This window comes from Marmota flaviventris, chromosome 17, assembly GCF_047511675.1.
Source record: "Marmota flaviventris isolate mMarFla1 chromosome 17, mMarFla1.hap1, whole genome shotgun sequence".
Lineage (NCBI taxonomy): Eukaryota > Metazoa > Chordata > Mammalia > Rodentia > Sciuridae > Marmota > Marmota flaviventris.
This window is the reverse complement of record NC_092514.1, coordinates 76,100,716-76,121,332: the sequence shown is the minus strand read 5'-3', so window position 1 is coordinate 76,121,332 and position 20,617 is coordinate 76,100,716. Positions and strand designations below refer to the sequence as shown.

General features: G+C 56.5%; 2 protein-coding genes across 2 annotated transcripts in view; both read right to left on the bottom strand.

Annotated features, from left to right (window-relative positions):
* Rnf213 (ring finger protein 213) overlaps positions 1–19,274 on the bottom strand; it is a 92,940-nt gene extending 73,666 nt beyond the window's left edge. The window contains exons 1-9 of the mRNA XM_071603976.1: positions 19,156–19,274; positions 15,175–15,318; positions 9,024–9,190; positions 5,497–5,922; positions 4,528–4,700; positions 3,930–4,085; positions 3,383–3,588; positions 996–1,279; positions 36–295 (exon numbers count right to left, since the gene is read on the bottom strand). Of these exons, the coding sequence (XP_071460077.1) occupies positions 36–295; positions 996–1,279; positions 3,383–3,588; positions 3,930–4,085; positions 4,528–4,700; positions 5,497–5,922; positions 9,024–9,190; positions 15,175–15,271 (1,769 nt within the window). The 5' untranslated portion in view covers positions 15,272–15,318; positions 19,156–19,274. The remainder of the gene's footprint in view (positions 1–35; positions 296–995; positions 1,280–3,382; positions 3,589–3,929; positions 4,086–4,527; positions 4,701–5,496; positions 5,923–9,023; positions 9,191–15,174; positions 15,319–19,155) is intronic.
* Gaa (alpha glucosidase) overlaps positions 1–20,617 on the bottom strand; it is a 139,217-nt gene that overhangs the window by 7,501 nt on the left and 111,099 nt on the right. The window lies entirely within an intron of this gene.

Sequence of the window (20,617 nt, the reverse complement as noted above, 5' to 3'; positions counted from 1 at the left end):
TCATGACAAACTTCAGACAAAACACCCTGGGATACCTCTCAGATGCGCCCAGGATGTGGCTGAGGTCGCTGTGCAGGGCGTCTGGGGAGCAGGTGCTGGGGCAGAGGATGGAGCACAGTGAGGTCAGGTCACCCTCCGATAAGTAGAGTTTGGCATCTTCCACCAGGAAAAGGACCACCAGGCCCATCCTCAGCCTGCTCCTCACAGGGCAGCTTTCAGGCAGGGCGTCCCCACTCTTTCCTTCCAGAAACGGTCCTATCTGCCTTTTCAAATACTTCCACAGGTGCTTCTTCACCTGACGCAGGGGGAAAGAGGCACAGGCTGTGGAGCGCCTGCCCTGGGGCCTGGAGAACCCCTGGGCAGGGCGCTAAGGCCCCAAGGCAAGCGACCTCTGGGGAGGGTTCCATCTGCCCTACGTCCCCCCCCTCCCCAGCCCCCTGGGGTTCTGGGCAGCAGGCACACAGTGATGCTCAGTCCCCCACCCTGCAGGGAGGGAGAGGGGAGGCCCTGGGTGCTCCTGAGAGCGCAATGTCAAACTCAGGGAGCCCCAGCTCTGTCTCCAAGCCTCGGTGCGGCTGAAGGGGCCATGGTGTGCTCCACCCCTTCTATTTTTTAATATTTAATTTTTTAGTTGTAGTTGGACACAATACCTTTATTTTTATGTGGTGCTGAGGGTCGAACCCAGGGCCTTCCACGTACTAGGTGAGCGCGCTACCGCTGAGCCACAACCCCAGCCCTCCACCCTTTCTTTCAACTCTGCCCAGGCCCACGAAGAACTCAAGACCAGTCCCCGGAATGAGGCTCCGAGGTGCCATCAGGAGCAAGCACGTGGGGGGAGAATTCCCAAGAGGTGGTGCAGGAACAAAAGAGACGGAAAGGTCCTCCTGCCCCCCTGCACCTACCCCACTCAGTCACAGGGTCTCCTGGCCTCCAGTGGATCGGGGGACCCTGACCACCCACTCCAGAGCTGCTGGGGACCACGGGGAGCCTGATACCTCCGACTCTCCGAGGCCCAGGCTAAGCCAGGGCTGTGCTTTCCCCTCGTAAATCATGGGCGCTCGGACAACAGAATAAAACTGCCGGAACTGCGTGAAGAAGTTCTTCAGGTTGATGGGGTTCCAGGTCTGCAGAATGCTGAAGATACGGCCCAGCATGATCTCGGCCGCCATCTGCTTGCCCTTCACCAGATCCTTCTTCGTCTTATCATTGAAGAAGTTCTGTAATTTCTGTAATTTCCCAGGAGGCTTCATGCAGATTATGTCATCATACTGATGCCAATCTATGAGTAACAGCAAGAAAAATGTCACACGGAAGACCTCAAAGCCCACCATTCCTGGGCACCAGTCCAGAGGACAGAAACACAGGGGAGCAGCCAGACACAGTGGCGCACGTCTGTAATGCCAGTGCACAGGAGGCTGAGGCAGGAGGATCACAGGTTGGAGGTGAGCCTCAGTAACTTAGGGAGGCTTCGTCTGAAAAACAGAAATACGGGGGACTGGGGTTGTGGCTCAGCAGTAGAACACTTGCCTTGCAGGTGCAAGGCCGTGGGTTCGATCCTCAGCACCACATAAAAATAAATTAATTAATTAAAATAAAGTTATTGTGTCCAACTACGACTACAAAAAATAAGTATTAAAAAAAAAAAGAAATACAGGAGTGCAGAGGATAAAAGAAAGGAAGGAAAATAAGAGGACTCTGGTAAACTGAGGCAATCGGATCAGAACTTGCTCCATCGGCTGCAACGGCAGGGCACACCCCTACAGATGAAACCCAAGACAGCCCACAGTGATGAGCTCAAAGCCAAGTCTCTGCTTAGCCATGCAGCTGAGTGAGCCTGGTAAAGCTTTGAACAGGAGCACGCGGAGGTTAAACATTTTATACCAAAACAGCGTCTCTCACTAACAACTGCGCCCTGTAAGTGACTCAGGGTGCAGGCACTATTTTCTCTGTGCCTCCTGGGAACAAGAACCACCACCCCAAAGAAGGTGCTGCAGATTCCCCAGCAGATACAAACAGAGTCACTAGCAGGTGCCCAGTGCAGGGCAAGGGCTGAATTCATGTCTCCCCTGAGGGCCAGCTGCAAGAGACACAATTACAGAACTAGAAAAACCAGAGATGTAAAATCATCAGAAAACCCAGTGGTTAGCCAGGCACGATGGTGCGTGCCTGCACTCCCAGCAATTCAGGAGACTGAACCAGGAGAGTCAGAGTTTGAGGGCAGCCTGCACAACTTAGCAAAACCTGACTCAAAAGTTAAAAATGAATACAAAGACACAGGGATGCAGCTCCGGGGTAGAGCACTTGCTTAGCATGCATGAGGCCCTGGGTTCCATCCCCAGCAGTGTCAAAAAAAAAAAGAATGAAAAGAACAAAAGGCCGAAAACTTATGGTCAGAGGCAACTGGGCATGGTGGTACATGCCTGTAATCCCAGCGACTCTGGAGGCTAAAGTAGGAGGATTGCAAATTCGAGGCCAGCCTCAGCAACTTAGGAAGCCCTAAGCTACTTAGGGAGATTTTGTTTTTTCTCAAAAAAAGAAAGAAAAAAAATTTAAAAAGGGCTGGAAACATGGTTCAGTGGTAAAATGCCCCTGGGTTCAATCCCTGGTCCCAAAAAAAGCCCTGTGGGTAGAAAGACACAGCTGAGCAGGGCTCCTGAGGCCCGCAGCAGGCGCTGCACGCACTGCTATCCCATGGCTGGCTCTGCTACCCCAGTTCTGCCCTGTCCCTGCCAGGGGATAGTTGGCCAGGGTTCATATGGCCTCCTGGGGACTTCTGACCCCACTCGAGCCCCTCCCTTTGTGGCTCTTGTCAGAGCAGCAACTCCATCTTTACTCATGGAATTATCTGATGAGGTCCAGTCTCCCCTCAAAGCTGAAGTCCTGGGCGTACATTACTGTCATTAAAAATCACGTGTACAGCCAGGTGTCCTAGGGCACCTGTACCAGCGACAGGACAAGGTGGGAGGACCCGGCTGGGTGCCCAGGCAGGCCAGCATAGCCAGTATCTGCAGACGGTCCCAGAGGACCTGAGGAGGTGCACACAGTTCTTCCAAGGATTCGGCAGGTTGAACATGGAAGCCAAAGTGCCACCAGCAAAATGTGACAAGGACAAACAGCATAGGCCCACAGGGAGGCTATGGACACCTTGTCCTGTTACTGGTCACCACCTGGCCACCCCAGGAAGGGCCAGCCAGCAGTTTCCTGTTCCAGCTTTGTCCCAGTACGCGGGCCCACTCTGCCCGCAGCGCCAACCCTTCCAGTTTCCTCTCTGGCAATAGTTAAGCCACAGCAGGGGCAACGCACAGCAGAGGACCACACAGACCTGGCCGTCGCTCGGCAGAGCAGTGCCCAGGCCAGGACGCAGGCGCCCTGGAGCCCTTACCTCCGGAGCGCACGAGGGAGGGCTTGATGCACAGGCAGCGGTTCACATGCTCGCCCGCCCTCTGCGGCTGCTTGTAGATGTACTCGTACTCCACCGCCTGGTTGGGGCCGCGGTGCAGGACGTACTTGTAAGGGATGGCTCTGTCCAGGCTCCCCCGGGGAATGACAATGCTGCCCTCGATGAGGGACCCGTTCTCCCGCAAGTCCCTGCGAATCAACAGACACCAGCACGTTATCCAGAAGGCTTAACTCGGAAGACTGCGTTCTCACACACACCGGGAACACAGACCCAAAGGTACAGCGGACACTGCCAAGACGCATGTCTAGAACAGAACAAGCGCCCGGCAAAACGACACAAAGAAATGCATGCTGGGAGTATCACACACACTCCCCAGGGAGCAGGGGCCCGGGACTCGCTGATCAGCTCTAACACACACTGGGGGGTACGTGGGGACCAGGGAATCACTGATCACCCAGGGGAACCGGGCACTTGGGAACTCACTGATCACCTCTAGCACACTCCCAGGGGACAGGGGACGGGTACTCACTCGACGTAGAACATCTCGCAAGCGTCACTCCACCCGGGACGTCCGAGCTCCTCTCCTCCCCTGATGAACACGGTGTGCAGCTCGGGGTCAAAGGCGAAGTGCTTGGAGATGATGGCGTGGAAGTACACGGTGACCCCCTCCTCGGGGCTCAGCAAGCTGGAAGAGCCAAGGGAGCAATGTGGATGCCCACCTCCTCCTTTCTCTCCGGCTCTCCATCACACCTGGCCCCTGCCGACCATGAGCGGCGAAGCCGAGGAGCAGAGGGTCAGCAGGAGCAGCCAGCATCCTCTGCACTTGGCTGGGCCTGGTACCTTGGGGAAGTGGCCTGATACCTCAAGGGCATGGCTTGGTACCTGAAGGCCCGGCCTGGTACCTGGGGGCCTGGCATGGTACCTCAGGGGTGTGGACTGGTACCTTGGGGAGTGGCCTGGTTCCTGGGGGCGTGGCCTGGAACCTCGGGGCGTGGCCTAGAACCACAGGGGCAGGGCCTGGTACCTGGGGGGCTCGACCTGGTACCTCAGGGGTGTGGACTGGTACCTTGGGGAGTGGCCTGGTTCCTGGGGGCGTGGCCTGGAACCACAGGGGCAGGGCCTGGTACCTGGGGGGCACGGCCTGCGCACTGGCCTTCTGGTTCTTCTGCTCCTTCTCCTTTTTCACAGCAGCTGCGTAATTCCTGTCACTCCCTTCCGGTTTCCTATGGTCTGTGGGCTCTGAGCTGTTTTCGCCTGCCTTTTTTCCAGGAGCAGCCAACCTGTCCCTGGTCTCACCTTCCTAGAACAAGTAACCAAGCCCCAATCTGAAAGGGGGGACTTCCCGCCTGCCCCTCAGCCATGCATCTCACAGCAGCCCAGGTGGACCGTCCAGTCCTGCCAGCCCACTCCCATGGCCTCTGAGCACCCTTCCCCAATCCTGTCCCGGCCTCTCCTCCCTCTCTCACGCCTGGGACCCTAGTTCCTTCCGCTGATAACAGGCCACCACAAGCCACCCCAGGGTCTTGGCACGCCCATACTTTTGTCTGGACCTGTCCCCAGGGACCCCAGGGCTCGCCCCTCAATCCCTCTAGCCTCTGCTCCCCCAGCCCCACCCTGGAGGCCTCACCCAGCCACCCAGCTGACGGGCCACCTTCCCTTGAGGCACCAACCTGCACATTCCCGGGGACCCCCCACATTCAACTCTTTCCCAGCCTCGGTCTCCCCCTCCAGCATGGGAACCCCCTGCAGGCAGGCTTGGTCTCCTAGGCACTGTCCCTAGCACTCCCCAAACATGTGCCCCACACCAGACGGAAGACGGGCTGGCAGCGGGCTGCAGCAGGGAGGGCCAGGAAGTCCAAGCAGTGTCCCCCAGGCCCAGCCCGTCAGGAAACCTGTATCTGGCGGTGTTCCTTGGCAGCAGGGGGACTGACCAAGATGGGCACCAGCCTTCAACTGCGTGTGGGGTCAGCAGTCCTTTCCCGCCCCCAGGGACCAAGTCCCAGCTGCCCCCCCAGACAAGGAAACACGTCTCACCCCCACGGCACACCACAGGGGCTAGGGCCAGCACCTGCCACGACACCATCCCTCACACTCACCCCAGAGGCTGGGACCCCCGCCTGCTGCCTGGCCCTCTGGGCATCCTTCTGAGGCTTAGAGTCCCCCTGGGACTCAGGCAGTGGGAGCCCTTGGGCAGCACCTTCAGCCTTGGGGTGGGCTTCACAGGCAGAGGTGGGTGGGACAAACACCTCCTGGGAGGGGTCACTATCCCCAGAGGACGCGGCGGTGTGGAGGTCCTTTCCTTCAGAGTGGTCCTGGAGCACCGGGCTGTTCTGAGCCTCCTCTGCACCCTTGCGCGGGGCAGTCTGTCCCTGCTGGGCTTGGCTTTGGTCCAGGGCTGTGTCCTGAGACCCAGGGTGTGAAGGCGAGTTGGGACTCTGGGGAATGGAGGCAGACAGGGCCAAGGAACTTGGCTCCGAGGAAGCAGAGGTATCCTGGTTCTTCTTCCTTTTCTTCCTTTTGCTCTAAACAGAAGAGAGATGTTAATCTTACCTCGTGGGTTCACTCCAGCCTGCCCATGTTTCCTCCCATCTCCCCCAGTTCTCAGGTCCAGCAAGCTCAGCTCTGCGAGCCACTCGAGCATCACCCTGCAACTTCTTATCTCGGGTAGAACTGAACGTAAAAACCAAGGGTGTGGGGCAAGGGGGCCAAGGTAAAGGAGGCCCGCGAGAGCCTCGCATGCAGTAGCTGGGGAGGTCTCTGAGATCACCCTTGGACACTATGATGTTCCAGGACTTTCCACATGACACTCTGCGCATGTGTCACAAGCAAGAAAACCAGAATCCAGGAGGAGAGGAGAGGCTGCTGCTGTGCCCTAGAAGGCTCTGGAAGCTCCCTGGCAAGGGAGACCAGTGAGATCCTAGAAAACAGGAAGCCAATCAGTGCACATTCTACAAAGATGGGGGTCACTGGAAGGAGAAATAAATGTTCCTAATGCTTCCAAGGGAAGCCATACATGGTTAGCCAGACCTTGACCTCTCCCAGCAGATAACACTGGAGAAGGTAAGAGGCTTCTCACAAGTTCCCAAGAGTGACCCCCGCCCCGAGGAATTTCAGCTGATTCCTAACAGTAGAGAGGGACAAGGTCAATTTTGACCAAGTTGGTCTTGAACACCTGGCAGGAGAATTACAAAGCACAGCTGCACATGGGCTGGCATTCATAGCTAAGGTGGCACAACTGGTGGCAAAGGCATCAGAGATCACCAGGAAGTTACAGCTATACAGACTGTATAAGGAAACCCACCTACACTGGATCAAGTGTTGCCAGTTGCTGTGTTAATAATCAGGGGTAGCCCTATTAGGCAGACAGGACCCTCCCCTTATGAGATCCTCTGTGGGCATGCTCCTCTCATTACAAGAAGTATATGAAAAGATCTAAAAATTAAACCAGGACATGCTAAATAAAATAGACTAGAATTAAGTTGGACTGTCTTCTTGTTATTGAGTCATGAGTTCTTTATATATTATGGACACTAAACCCTTGTCTACAAATGATTCACAAATACTTCTCCAGTCCACGAGCTGCCTTCAGTCCACCTTGTCTTCCTCGGAATGAGGAGTTTCCATTTTGATCAAGTCCAGTTTTTCTACTTTTTCCTTTTGTTTCTTGTGCTTTTGGCGCCACGTTTAAGGAAGTTGTGTTAAATATCTGGTGGCCAAATGCCAAGTCTATATTTCCTCATCCTGCGTTTTATTTCTGGAAAGTCAGCAGTAACGTCTCCACCTTCATTTTTGACTTTCCTTCCCACCTTTCCCTTTTTATAGGTACTTATTGACTTCTATGTGGTGCTAGGAATCGAACTCACACGCTAGGCCAGGGTTCTGCCCCGGCTACAGGCCCTGCCCTGCACCTTTCCTCACGGGTGCATCAGGGGTGCACACGGGGAGGGAGCCTGTTGTTACTTACACTGCCTACACGTCCCACTGCACCTGGGGCACCGTTTCCAGTATCCCTCCCCAGGACTCCCCTCCCTCCTCCTCCCCCATCTGCCCTCCTCTACTCCCTTGGATGTACCTGAGACCCACCCCCACCATCTTCCTCTCTAGCTTCCGCACAAGAGAAAACACAGGATCCTTGACCTTCTGAGTTCTTTAGGTATTATCTCCTTTTTTTCTTAGTCTAAAAGTTTATTGATTTTGTTGATCTTTTCAAAGAACCGACCTTTGATTCACTGACTTTCCTCTATTGCTTTTCTTTCTGTTCTGTTCGTCTCTACTCTAACCTTTAGTATTTCCTTCCTTCTTTACCTTTGGATTTAGTTTCCTCACCTGTTTCTAGTTATATAAGGTGTGAAGTTGGGATCAGACACAGGCTGATGTCCCCAGTCCTTTATGGGTTTGTTTTTTTAATTTGAGGCAGGGTGTTGTACGACCCTTGGGGTCTCCCTGTGCTGCTGAGGCTGGTCTCAAACTTGCAATCCTCCTGCCTTGGCCCCTTATCCTTTTTCTGTTGAGACAAGGTCTGGCTAAGTTGCTGAGGCTGGCCTTGAACTTTGGATCCTCCTGACTCAGCCTCCTGGTCACTGGGATCACATCCATGTGCCACCTGCCTAGCTGTGGTTCCTTGGCTACTCTTGCTCGTTTTTCTCTTCCAAAAAGATTCTTCAACTTACTCTACGAAGTTTTTTTTTTAAACCTTGTCCTGCTGATCCCTGGAGGATTTTTAATCACCACGCTGAGTGTCTTTGTGGTGACTCTCACTTGAAGGTTCACCCAAGCCTTCAGTATCCCTCAAGGCTGGTTTGGGTAGCCTTCCCCACTGAGGAGGCAGTGACTCCAGGGGAAGGTCACAACTGTGCACCACACACACACACACACACACACACACCCCTCACTGCCTGCACACACAGGCCCTGCACCCCGACACACAAATACACACGCCCCACCTCACACACACAACACACATACACACCCCACGCACCCGCACGCATGGACCAGAGCGCTGCAGCATGTCCCTGCCACACACTAGACCACAGAGCACCCCTGCAAGGAACCTCAAAAAGCAGCCCCAGCCCAGGCACAGGAAGCCACTATCCCAGGAGCAAGCCTGGGAGCAGGCCTCAAGCTCTGGGTGTCTGTGAACCGGAGCTGAGTTGGGGAGCCACCCCGCCGCTCCTGGACACTTGCAGGGAGCTCCCCAGAAGCCTCCCGGGGCTACAAGCGATAATCCCCCAGTGTCTAACACCTCCCAGAGGCTGATGGGGCCTCACCCCCAAGGAAGAGCACCTGCCGGCTGGGGAGGACCTACACGTAGGCCCTGCAGCACAGCAGAGGAGCCCCCGCCCCAATCCTCCGCACGCAGACCAGCAGCAGGACCCACGCCAGCCCAGCCACAGCTCCTGAGACCCGCATATGGGGTCTAGGGCTGGAGAAGGAAGGTGGGGCCCACGGCCTGGAGCCCATAGACTCCTGGGGGATGAACCAGGCGCCAGGGACAGCTGCGCAAGAAGGTTGCCCAGGAAAAGCCAGGGGCCGGGAGACATGGCGGCAGCAAGGGTGACCCAGCGCTGGCCCAGCTCAGCCATCAGGGAAACAGGGACAGGTGCGGGCAGCACAGATCACTCACTCTTTGGACAGTCCAGGTCCCGTCGTCACAACTGGGCTCAGCTGCATTTTCCTGGCGATCGCTGGAGCCTGGGGACAAGTGCAGGTCTCCATTTTCTTTCAGCACTTTTCCACACTCCATCTCTTCCTCCAGGGCCGGGGCCACCACGGAGCTGTCGTCCTCAGAATCTACAATGCAGAGGGATGACAGGTCAGATCCCCAACCTGACCTGCGGGACTCAGCCCCGTGTCAGCCCACAGGCAGGACTCGGCCCCGTGTCAGCCCACAGGCAGGACTCGGCCCCCGTGTCAGCCCACAGGCAGGACTCGCCCCCGTGTCAGCCCACAGGCAGGACTCGGCCCTGTACCAGGACACAGGCAGGACTCAGGCTCTGTACCAGGACACAGGCAGGACTCAGCCCTGTACCAGGACACAGGCAGGACTCAGGCTCTGTACCAGGACACAGGCAGGACTCAGCCCTGTACCAGGACACAGGCAGGACTCAGGCTCTGTACCAGGTCCACAAGCAGGATTTGGCCCTGTACCAGGACACAGGCAGGACTCAGGCTCTGTACCAGGTCCACAGACAGGATTTGGCCCTGTACCAGGACACAGGCAGGACTCAGGCTCTGTACCAGGCCCACAGACAGGACTCAACCCTGTACCAGGACACAGGCAGGACTCAACCCTGTACCAGGACACAGGCAGGACTCAACCCTGTACCAGGACACAGGCAGGACTCAGGCTCTGTACCAGGCCCACAGGCAGGATTTGGCCCTGTACCAGGACACAGGCAGGACTGAGGCTCTGTACCAGGTCCACAGACAGGATTTGGCCCTGTACCAGGACACAGGCAGGACTCAGGCTCTGTACCAGGACACAGGCAGGATTTGGCCCCTGTACCAGGACACAGGCAGGATTTGGCCCCTGTACCAGGACACAGACAGGATTTGGCCCTGTACCAGGACACAGGCAGGACTCAGGCTCTGTACCAGGACACAGGCAGGATTTGGCCCCTGTACCAGGACACAGGCAGGACTTGGCCCCTGTACCAGGACACAGACAGGATTTGGCCCCCGTACCAGGCCCACAGGCAGGACTCAGGCTCTGTACCAGGACACAGGCAGGACTCAGGCTCTGTACCAGGTCCACAGGCAGGATTTGGCCCCCGTACCAGGCCCTCCAACTGCCTACACACAGCACATCACTACAAAGCTACAGTTGGATAAAGATCTGCCATGTGCCACAGCTGCAGACATGTCCCTTTGCCCAGGAGGGGCCTCCATCCTGCTATGCCAGCTGAACCTCATCCAGTCAGAACCTGTCATCTGCCCTGGCTGAAGGGGCGGTCTCAGGGAGGGCTCCGGGGCTCCCTCTGGAGCTGGGCACCCCCCCCCCGGGGTCCACCATGGTGGGCTGGATTTGGACCCTGGAGTCCAGTTCTGCCTCCAGCCTGAGGACAAAGCCAACACATGCAGAAGAGCAGTGCTGCCAGGACCAGAGAAAGGAGCGCGAGCCCCAGGCACACCCAATCCCTGCCACCGGGCCCTGGCTTCCTGGACCCTCCAACAGCCAGTTCAAACAGAACCAGATACAGCGGCCATCTCATTTCCCTGCTGATGGAGATCCTAACTGGACCACAGGTGCCACTTCCGCCCATCCCACTGGACCATGAGCAAGACAAGCACCCCCAGCGCTGGGGAGGGTGTGAGCAGAGACAAAGCCCTGGGCACACTGCAGCCAGGGCAGCGGGAGCGGGGGGGCTGACAGAGGTGGCCCCGGCAAGCACGCCAGTCCTGGGGGTAGCGTGTCCTCCAGACAGACTGGCGGGGGTGAGAAACCTGCCTAGCGAGGCGGCGGGGCGGCTGCAGGTGAACTCGAGTGTCCAGGCCAGGTGCCTCGCAGCAGCAGGCCCTGCCAGGGTAGAGCGCTCCCGGCTACTGAGCCACACCAATTTTCTTAGGAATGTGCAGAAGAGACGTGTGTGGTGGTGCACCCCTGTAATCCCAGCCAGAGGAGGCTGAGGCAGAAGGACCACAGGTTCAAAGCCAGCCTCAGCAACTTGGTGAGGCCCTGTCTCAAAATATAAAAAGGGCTGGGGGGCTCTGGGGATACAGCTCAGTTGGTAGGGTGTTTGCTGTGCATGTACAAGACCCTGGGTTCAGTCCCCAGCACCACCAAAAATAAAAAATAAAAAAAAAAAGGGCTGGGGATGTGGCTCAGTGGTTAAGCGCCCTTGGGTTCAATCCCCAGGACCAGAAAAGAACGGTGTGAAGCACACACCATCTCATGGATGCTAGACAAGCACTCTGCCCCGCAGGACCGCGCCCCAAATGCTCCACTTTAAGAGATCAAATGCCAAAGGTAGGTTATCATAATCTTGTTACCATTCAAAAGCAGACACACCAGGGGACAGCGCAGCAGGCTTCTCCAACCCAGAGGGAAGCAAAATCAGATGCCAGATGCCTCTGCCCAGGCCTCTTCCCACCCTGGGAGTCCCACCCACCTGTGGGGCCCAGGTCACTGAGGTCAGGTCAGAGTCAACCCAGGCTGGGCCTCCACTGCAGCCACCCTGGTTAGCCAGGGTCTCACCCATCCAAGCCAGGGGCTGGGGGAACCCCGCCACCCCCCCACACCCCCACACCCCCACCCCAGGCCCCAGAAGCAAGGCTGCTACCCCACTGCGAACCCACAGCACCCCTGCCACAGCACCCCGACGACGCTCTGGCAACACTGGGCACACTGCCTCCCTCAGAGATGCGTCCTCCAGGAAAGCAGAATAAAAAGGAGACAGGCTGCCTGGAGACTGGCGCCACCCCAGAAGCCTCCCAGCATGGTCCCTGGGGGCGGGGACCTGGGGCAGGGAGGGCTGGCCCACAGCTCTCAGAGCCCTCCCCCCACCCCCACCCCCTGGGCAGAGACCCCAGGTGTCCCCATGCCTGCATCCCTGGGCAGAGCACAGGTACCCAGGGTGGCCCCAGGACTCCTGCCCCCTGCAGCAGTGAGCCTCGGGGAGAACCTCTGAGGGGCGGAGGGGCGGGGCCTCCCTCGGCTGGGAGCCAGGTCCTGGGGCCCTGTTTCAGTTTCTATTCTTAAGCAGTTATCACAGGGCACCAGGAAGCCCGGCCGGCCAGCCTGTGGGCTCTGCCTGCCTGCAGGAAGGACGTGGCCAGGCACACACCTCAGGGATCATCCAGGAACAGGGTGATGCCTCCGAGGGACCCACCTTCCTGAGCCACTGGACAAAGGAGGGGGCTGGGCTTGTGTAGGTTACACTGAGAGGTGACGGAATTAATGAACCTGTCAGCCTGGGCCTCAGGAATTGGGGTCTTTGTTTTTACTGGGCAAGATGGAGGGCTGAGGGTCAGCGGCCAGGATTTATTTGGGGAGAGGAGACTGTCGTTCTAGGTTTGATGGCCACCTTCCCCCCAGGGCTTGTGGAACGTATTGGTGAAGCCAGATTTAAAATTAGGTAGTCAGTGTAGTTAGGTAAATCGGGTCTAATATCGAGTGAGATCTAAAATGGAGGCCATGAGAATGAATTCCAGGAAAAGTTGAGCAACTCTTGAAATGTTAATGAAGTCCAGGAAACAGCCCCCAGCAGATTTAAAGATAGCCCATCCCAAAGAAGTGTTAATGAAGTCCTTCCCGCCCAGACTACTTCTTTGCCCCACCTGTGCCCCACCCCTCGGGCCTTCCCACCTACATTCCATCACTGAAAGAACTATAAAAAGGGGAAACTACAGCACTTCCATGGATTCCACCTCTTGGGTCCCCTTCTTCCTCCGGGAGAAGTCTTTTCTGCTGTCCTTTAATAAACTTCTAATTTCTACTCTGACCTTGCCTCGGCGTGCTTCTCTGGTGTTATTCTTCAACATAGGGGAAGCAAGGACTCAGCACCGGTCAACAGTGGTAACATTGGGAGGCATCAGTGCTGTGAGTTATGGCTTCTGTTTTTACTCCTCCTCCCAGGCCACCCTGATGGGGGCGCTGTCATTTTCCATATCTAATAAGTGTAACAGATGATGTAAAATAAACTATAGGGACACTGTCCTGGGGGGCTGGGGCTCAGTGGTAGAGCACTTGCCTCCCACGTGAGAGACTCTGGGTTCGATCCTCAGCACCACATAAAATAAATAAATAAAGATAATGTGTCCGTGTACAACTGAAAAAGTATTAAAAAAAAAAAAAAAAGGAACACTGTCCACTGACTGATAATTAATGCCTGGGCAAGGGAGATGTCCCCTCCCCCGTCTACTCTGCCCACCTCAGGAAACCTGATTAACACCTAACACCGGGCACCCCTACCTTTTGGGTTGTAAAGAACTTCCTCAGGGAATCTAACGCTCCTTTGAAGTGTAAAGGCCTCTGGGAGAAGCTCGGGCCAAGGCCAGAGATCTACGAAAGACCTTGAAAGAAGAGCCAGTCCTTCCCCTTCTCCCGCTTCTGTGATCACTAGAAACCCGGGGCTCGGCCACACATCGTGGAGACTAGGAATTTTACGGCACCAGACAGCCTATAAAAGTCGTCAGAAACCAGAGGTGGGGGCTGAATCTGGAGTCTCATCTGCCTCCCCGACAGGACTCACCCTGAGAAGCATCGGCTTTTGGTGAAAGGCCACTGGCCCTGCCGTGCCCCGGCAGATCCCCCTCTGTGCTGTTGGCAAGTGGCTCTGATGCCCTCCACCGTCCCCGTCCCTCACCCAAAATGAAAAGAGGGGCAGAGACCCTTCAGGGAGGCCCTGCAGCATGATGAACATGGGGTTATTCATCGGTCCTTGTCCCTGATGCCAATTTAATAATGAGGACACAGTTTTGAGAAAAAGGAAAAAGGTTTGTTGCTTTGCCAGCAGAGAAATGGAGGGGGGCGGTGCGGCTCGGGTCCCAGAGGCTGGGATTCTGCGCCTCAGGGAAAACGGCCTTCTCAGCTCTTCAGAGGCTACACTCCAGGTGTACCTGGGGGGAGGGGCGGGGGAGGGCCCCTGGGGAGTTAGGCTTGGCATGTTAATTTGGGAGATAGTCACCTCTGTCCCCAGGAAAGCCAGTAACACAGGGTAATCTGATTCCCAGCCCCCAAGTTGGGGGGGGGGAAGGAGAAGAGGAAAAGGAAAAACACCTCCCTTTTAAAATAGGCAGCAATCGGGCTGGGGATGTGGCTCAAGCGGTAGCGCGCAAGCGCGGCCCGGGGTTTGATCCTCAGCACCACATACAAACAAAGATGTTGTGTTCGCCGAAAACTAAAAAATAAATATTAAGAATTCTCTCTCTCTCTTTAAAAAAAAATATTCTGATAAAAAATAAATAAATAAATAAAATACGCAGCAAGGGTTACCTTCAAAAGGTAAAGTGGACCACTATTACCAGGTCTCCACTTCCCAAAGGGAAGTGAGACTAAATGAAGCCCCCCAGGGGCTCTACCTGCCCCACTGTCCTTCCTGGCCACCATCATAGACCACCCTGTCTTGTCCAGTAATCAATTTTTTTTGTTTGGTTGGGTTTTTTTTTTTTTTTTTTTTTTTTGGTACTGGGAATTGAACTCTGGGGCACTCAAGCCACACCCCCAGCCCTCTTTTGTACTGTAGAGACAGGGTCTCACTGAATTGCTTAGCACCTCGCTGTTGCTGAGGCTGGCTTTGAACTCGGGATCCTCCTGTCTTAGCCTCCCTTGGGATGGGGGAGATCCGTGCAGCCCTCTGGAAGCTCTGTGCCCCCATAGGCTCCGGGGCAGTGGGGTAGGAGCAAGGGAGGATGTCTCTGTCTCCCTGCCCTCAGCAGAGAAGGCACTTGTCTCCTCCTGTCCCTCCACTGACAACCTGGGCAAGCTACACGGACCTGCACGGACGCCTCCCACGGAATTGCAAACCCACAGAGTCTTCCCCCTCCCGCAGCCTCAGACACCTCAGGGATGTGCTCTGGAATGTCCAGGGCCCTTTAGCTCAGCCAGAGGTTCTTATCCCCAAGGCAGACGAAACCCCAGTTCCCTCAAAGGAAGGAAACCACCACAGGTGATTCCAGCAAGAACTTCACAAAGCCGCTGGGGGAAAGCGCCCCCCCCCCCGAGTTCTGTCAGGGAGGGGCGGCCGGCTGAGGCTGCCTGCTGGCCCAGTTCCCGTGGGCCTGGAAGGCACAGCTGCCCCCCCTCCCCACTTGACCCCAGCACCCCTGAGACTTGCCTGGTCTAGGGGTTGCAGGAGGCAGCCTCTGTCCACACTGGCTGCAGAACTTGGGGGCCTCCTCCTGGGAGACATGCTGGCACTGAGGACACTCCATGCCTCTGACTGCAGGCTTCTCCAGCCCGAGCCCCTTCCCCTGCAGGTCTGGAAAGAAGAGCAGAAGTCCTCAAGGCAGCCGCTATAAACCGTGCCTCGTGTCATGTGACCACAATCCATTTCAGTTTCATTTTCTGAGAAAGTGGAATGCTGTAACCAGAAAGGTCCCCTGGTCAATCGAAGCCGGACAGCAGTGTGTCCCTGAAGCTGGCCCTGTAGCAGGGCTCCACTGGACGCTCTGACTACATCCCCTGGTGTTGAAACTTACACATTTTTTCCCTTTTTCCTAATGTTCTCTTCTCTAACCTCTCCTTCCTGATTTTCTTTCCCCTGGGTTTCTCCTCCCAGATCTCTCCTCCCTAATCTCACTTCTCTGCATCAACTCTATAAAAGACCCCTGTTCCTGCTGATGGGCAGAATCACAGCCTTTGGGACAGGAGTCCCCTGCTTCTCTTTCTCTATCAAAGCAATAAACCTTCTTTTTCTTTATTCTCAAATCTATGTCCCCGTTATTGGACTGGAATCAGGGACAAGGACCGAGCTTGCGGCAACAGCCACTGCTCCATCCCAAGTCCCACTCTGCCCAGGATCCTCTCCATCCGGTAGCAGCTCCCCCCCCCCCCCAGCCTGGCTACCACCCAGCAAGGCTTGACTGCAGCTCCGACAGGCCACAGGCCGGCCAGCTTCTCCAGACAACCCCTGAGAACTTGGGGGAGGCAGGCCGGGGACTCCGGTGCAGCTGCAGCCAGGGCAGGACCCTGAACCAACGGACGCAGGCAGCCCCCGGGCAGCCTGCAGAACTGCTTGGAAAGTCAACCTGGGGCCGGGGTGCCACTGCCTGCCAGAGGTGCCAGGGTGCCTCACCTTGCTCCCCTGAGAGAAGGGACAAGACACCTTCCCCGCAGTAGCCCGAAGAACAGGTGAGGGATAGGTGAGTCATACAGGGACAACTTTACCACACTAGAGAGGTGCTAGTGGCCATGGTCACCTCTGGCTGAGCAGTGCCTCCTACACAGGCCAGCCCAAGCTGGGTAGCCCAGGTCTAATGAGCTGGGGTTGGGGTTCCCAATAACTCGGGGACACTGCCATCTATGGAGGCCCACTCCTCTCCTTGACCAGGTGGCATCCAAGTGAAGCCAGATTTAAAATTAGGTAGTCAGTGTAGTTAGGTCTAATATCGAGTGAAATCTAAAATGGAGGCCATGCTGAGAATGATTCCGGGAAACACAGGACAACTCATGGAATGTTAATGAAGTCCCGAAAAGGCCCTAGGCCAAAGTCCACCCCAAAGAAATGTTAATGGAGCCCAGGAAACAGCCCCCAACAGATTTGGAGATAGCCCATCCCAGAGAAGTGATAAGCCCATCCCAAAAAGTGATAATTAAGTCCTTCCTGCCCGTTTGGCCCACCTGTGTCCTAACCCTTCCCCGTGCATTCCATCACCAAACCTATAAAAAGGGGAACACATTTGCCTGCCAAACGGATTCCACCTTTTGGGTCCCCTTCTTCCTCCGGGAGAAGTCTTTTCTGCTGTCCTTTAATAAACTTCTAATTTCTACTCTGCTTTTCTGGTGTTATTCTTCAACATCGGGGAAGCAAGGACTCGTCACCGGCCAACAGCGGTAACACAAGTAGGAAGGGGGTCACAGGCACTCCAGGCCAAGTTCAAGATGGCGGGCCTGGGCTCTTGCCTAACCTGTGAATCCCAAGGCACACCTACCCATCCACCACCCTCTTCTGCAAAGAGCTGCAGAAGCAGTGGTTGGAGCAGTGGCCCCTCACCAGCTGGAGGTGCTAGCTGAATACAGACTTCCCCTGCTGCAGCCCCCTGCCCCTCACCCAAGGTCTGCACTGGAGGGCCAGCTCTTCCAGGTGGTTCACGTGCCACAGCCCAGCCCCAGTTCCCATGAGCCCCCTCCCCTCCACACACCCTGAACCAAAAATACCACCAAGGTCTGGACACTTCCTCAAACACTTTCAGTGACTCCCTACCACACCCCTCCCCAAGGCTCCTTTCCACTGGAGAGAAGCAAAAAACGGCTTCCCTCTACCCTCCTAGGTTCTTTAGCTGGGCTATGAATTAAATCCACATCAGACAGACTAGCAGAAGGAAAATTATGCACATTTAATTATGTACCTACCCACAAAATGTGAGTTGAAGAAGGGCCAGTTAGCTGTTACCCAGCACCAGAATTCCTGGAAGGGACAGAGCTTGGGGTGGACACAGTCAGGGAAGGCGAGGGAGGAACTGTGATGTGAATGAAGTTGTTCTGCAGTTTCCCAGGTAGTGGGAGCAGCCCTCTTTACTAATGCAGAGTTCTTTCACAGGCAATTTCTTTTACAAAAGGACAGCCTACAGAGCTACTCTGCAACTCTAGGTTTCTCAGAATAACCAGCTGCAGACCTCCTAGCTCTGCCTCCCAGTGAAGCAAGAACAAAAGTTGGGCAGTTAGTGTAGAGAGATGATCTGGTTGGGACGGAAGGGGGGGGGGATGAGTCAATGGAAATGAAGTTAATACCTTCAGGACCTACCCCCTCACCCGCTTCCCCACATCACCTGCCTCCGGTGGGATTCTTCCTCCCAGCAGGGACTTGTTAATGGGGATGTCCCTGGGTGGCTCCTTTCCTGCTTCTCGGGGAAGACACTGTAAAATGGGGAGAGGTACCCTGAATTGTCCCCTTGCCCCCCACATGGGCAGGACAGAAGGAGGGGGGCATGAGAAGTAAGAAACCGGGAAACTAATAAAAAGACAATATTCACCCCCTGCGCAGGATACCAGCTCTAGGACCCCTTCTCTGCGGAAAAGTCTGTCTCTGTTCTATTCTTTAAATAAAAGTTGCTTTCTACGCTTGCCTCGGGTCAGTCTTCAACACCTGGGGAAACGTAACTCTTTTGTCACCCGGAACACTAGGTCACATTTTGGGGCAGTGCGTTCTGGGCCCGTCACCACGCGAATGAAGTTGTCTAATGCAGTGCTCTCCTGGCCTACAGAGCAGAACTTCCAGAGTAGGGCTCAGGACACCTCTCCAAAGCACTCTATTGTGTAAGTCTGCACCAAGGACCAAAAGGCAGAGTGAGCGGCCCAGGCACCCCACTCAGCTTCCGTCCTTTCGCCAGTCACCAGCCCGGGGCAAAATCAGGCGCGCCCCGTCCCCACCACCAACAAGGAAAAGCGGGTGGGGGCAGGGGTGGCTGACTCGCGGGGTCTGCGCTGCTCAAAGCCCCCACCCTGGCCTTGACTCCTGCGCAGGAAACCGGGAGGGCGCAGCTGTTCCGGGCCGCGACGCCGTTCTCCTAAAGTTACAGGAGTTGCTCCTGGTGGCGGCGCAGGATGCGGGGCCCAGCCGCAGGCCCAGATCCGCCCGGCTCCGCTAGGCGCTCCCGCCGCAGCCTTTCCACCCGCAGCGCCGCGGGGGAGGCTCCTGCGCTCCCCGGGCAGGGGCTGGTCGGGAGAGGGCTGACCTCCGGGGAGGTGGCGGGGACTGAGGAAAGGCCTGCCGCCCAGCCGCCGGGCGGCCAGACAGCTGGGGGCGGGGCGGGGCTGGACCCGGTACCCCGAGGCGAAACCGAAACTTGGAACCCGCAGGAAGAGGCGGCCCAGGCACCGCCCCCACCGGGCCTCGCACCCCGACCCGCGGGACGCTCTGTCCCCCTGGCCGGCGCCCAGCCCAGCGAGACTCTTGCCTTGCGAACCCGCAGCCGCATGCCGCATCACCGTCTCTGGACGCCCCTCGCGCCCAGAAGACCCCGGACCCGGACCCCGCATCCCTGCACCCTACCCAATGGATCCGGTACCCAGGGAGGGAATCCTCGCCACAGGGACCCCAGGTGCCCACAAGACCCGCACCCCCGCATCTCTGCATCCTGCCCAGCGGGATCCGCACCTCGGCCGCCAGCGCGTCCACCGCCTGAGGCTCGCACCTGCCGCGCCTGACCGGGCTGCCAGCCCGCGCGCGCTTTCGTCCACAGGTCACGCGGCCCCTGGCGCCGCCTCTCCGCCAGCCTCGCGCTCCACTGGGCACGCGTGGGCGTGACCGGAATTCCCCGCTGGGTGGCGCCCTCCGAGGTCACCTCCCAGGTCACCTCCCAGGTCACCTCCTCTAACCCAGAGGCGTCTTCAGCCGCTGCGCGAGCACCGCGTACTGCAAGGAGCCTGACTTGTGATGGACCGGGTCTCCCAAGGTCGCCCCCACCCACCGAGGGCGGGAGTGCCGCAGTCTGGCTGGACACAAATAACCCAGCCGCCAGGAGGCATTTGTAGGTTCAAACAGGAACTACTTTGGAGAGCCTTGGGGAACCCTCGGGCATGCGGGTCCCCAGCCCCGGGCACCCAGCACCTTGGACAGTGTCCACCATGGCTGCCTAGGGGCCTAAAATCCTCAGGACTCGCTCCTCCAAACTTCCAGACACCATTAAGAGGCTGGGCGTGGTGGCACACGCCTGCGATCCCCACAGACTTGGGAGGCTGAGGCAGTAGGATCGAAAGTTTGAAGGCAACCCTGTAAGACTCTGTCTCAAAATAAAAAATAAAAAGTGATGGGATGTGGCTCAGGTAAAGCACCTCTGTGTTCACTCCCTAGTCCAAAAAAAATTAAATCTAACGTTGGAAAGAAAAATGGGGGTCACCATCCTGCCCAGAATGTATCTCTTTAATTCCCAATTCAGTTCGTGGTTCAAGATAAATGAAGCTTCAGACAGGATTATCAAGTTACCGAGGGTCAGCGGTTACCAGGATTTATTTGGGGAGAGATCTATGCTTAAGTCTCTTCCCAGAGACTGTCATTCTAGGTTTGATGGCCACCTTCCCAACAGGGCTTGTGGAACGTGTGGGGGAGCATCAGTGCTATGAGTTATGGCTTCCTTTTTTACTCCCTTTTCCAAGGCCACCCTGATGGGGGGGCTGTCATTTTCTGTATCCACAGAAAGGAGACGTCTGCCCGAGGATCTAGGAAGTGAGTCCTAACACACCCTCAGGGTGCCCTGGGACCCCACTGGAGCACACCTGGAATGCAGCCCTTGGAGAGTTCCTTAAAATCCCTCTGTTCTCCCTGGGGCAGAACCACAGCCTCTGGGAGAGGAGTTCCCTTGGTTCTTCTTTGTTAGCAAAGTAATAAGCCTTTTTCCTGTTCCCCAAACCAATTCATTATTAAATTGGCATGAATTGGCATTGGGGACAAGGACTGCGCTCACAGGCCATGACAAGGGCTCCCAGGCGAGTGCAGGCAAGGCAAAGCAGGGCTGCCCTCCCTGCGTTCCGTTCCCTGAACATGGCCTCCTGGAGCGGACGCTTGGCGGTCAGGAGCCCAGACTGCGGAGCAGCCACACCGTGAGGATGGTCTGTCTGAA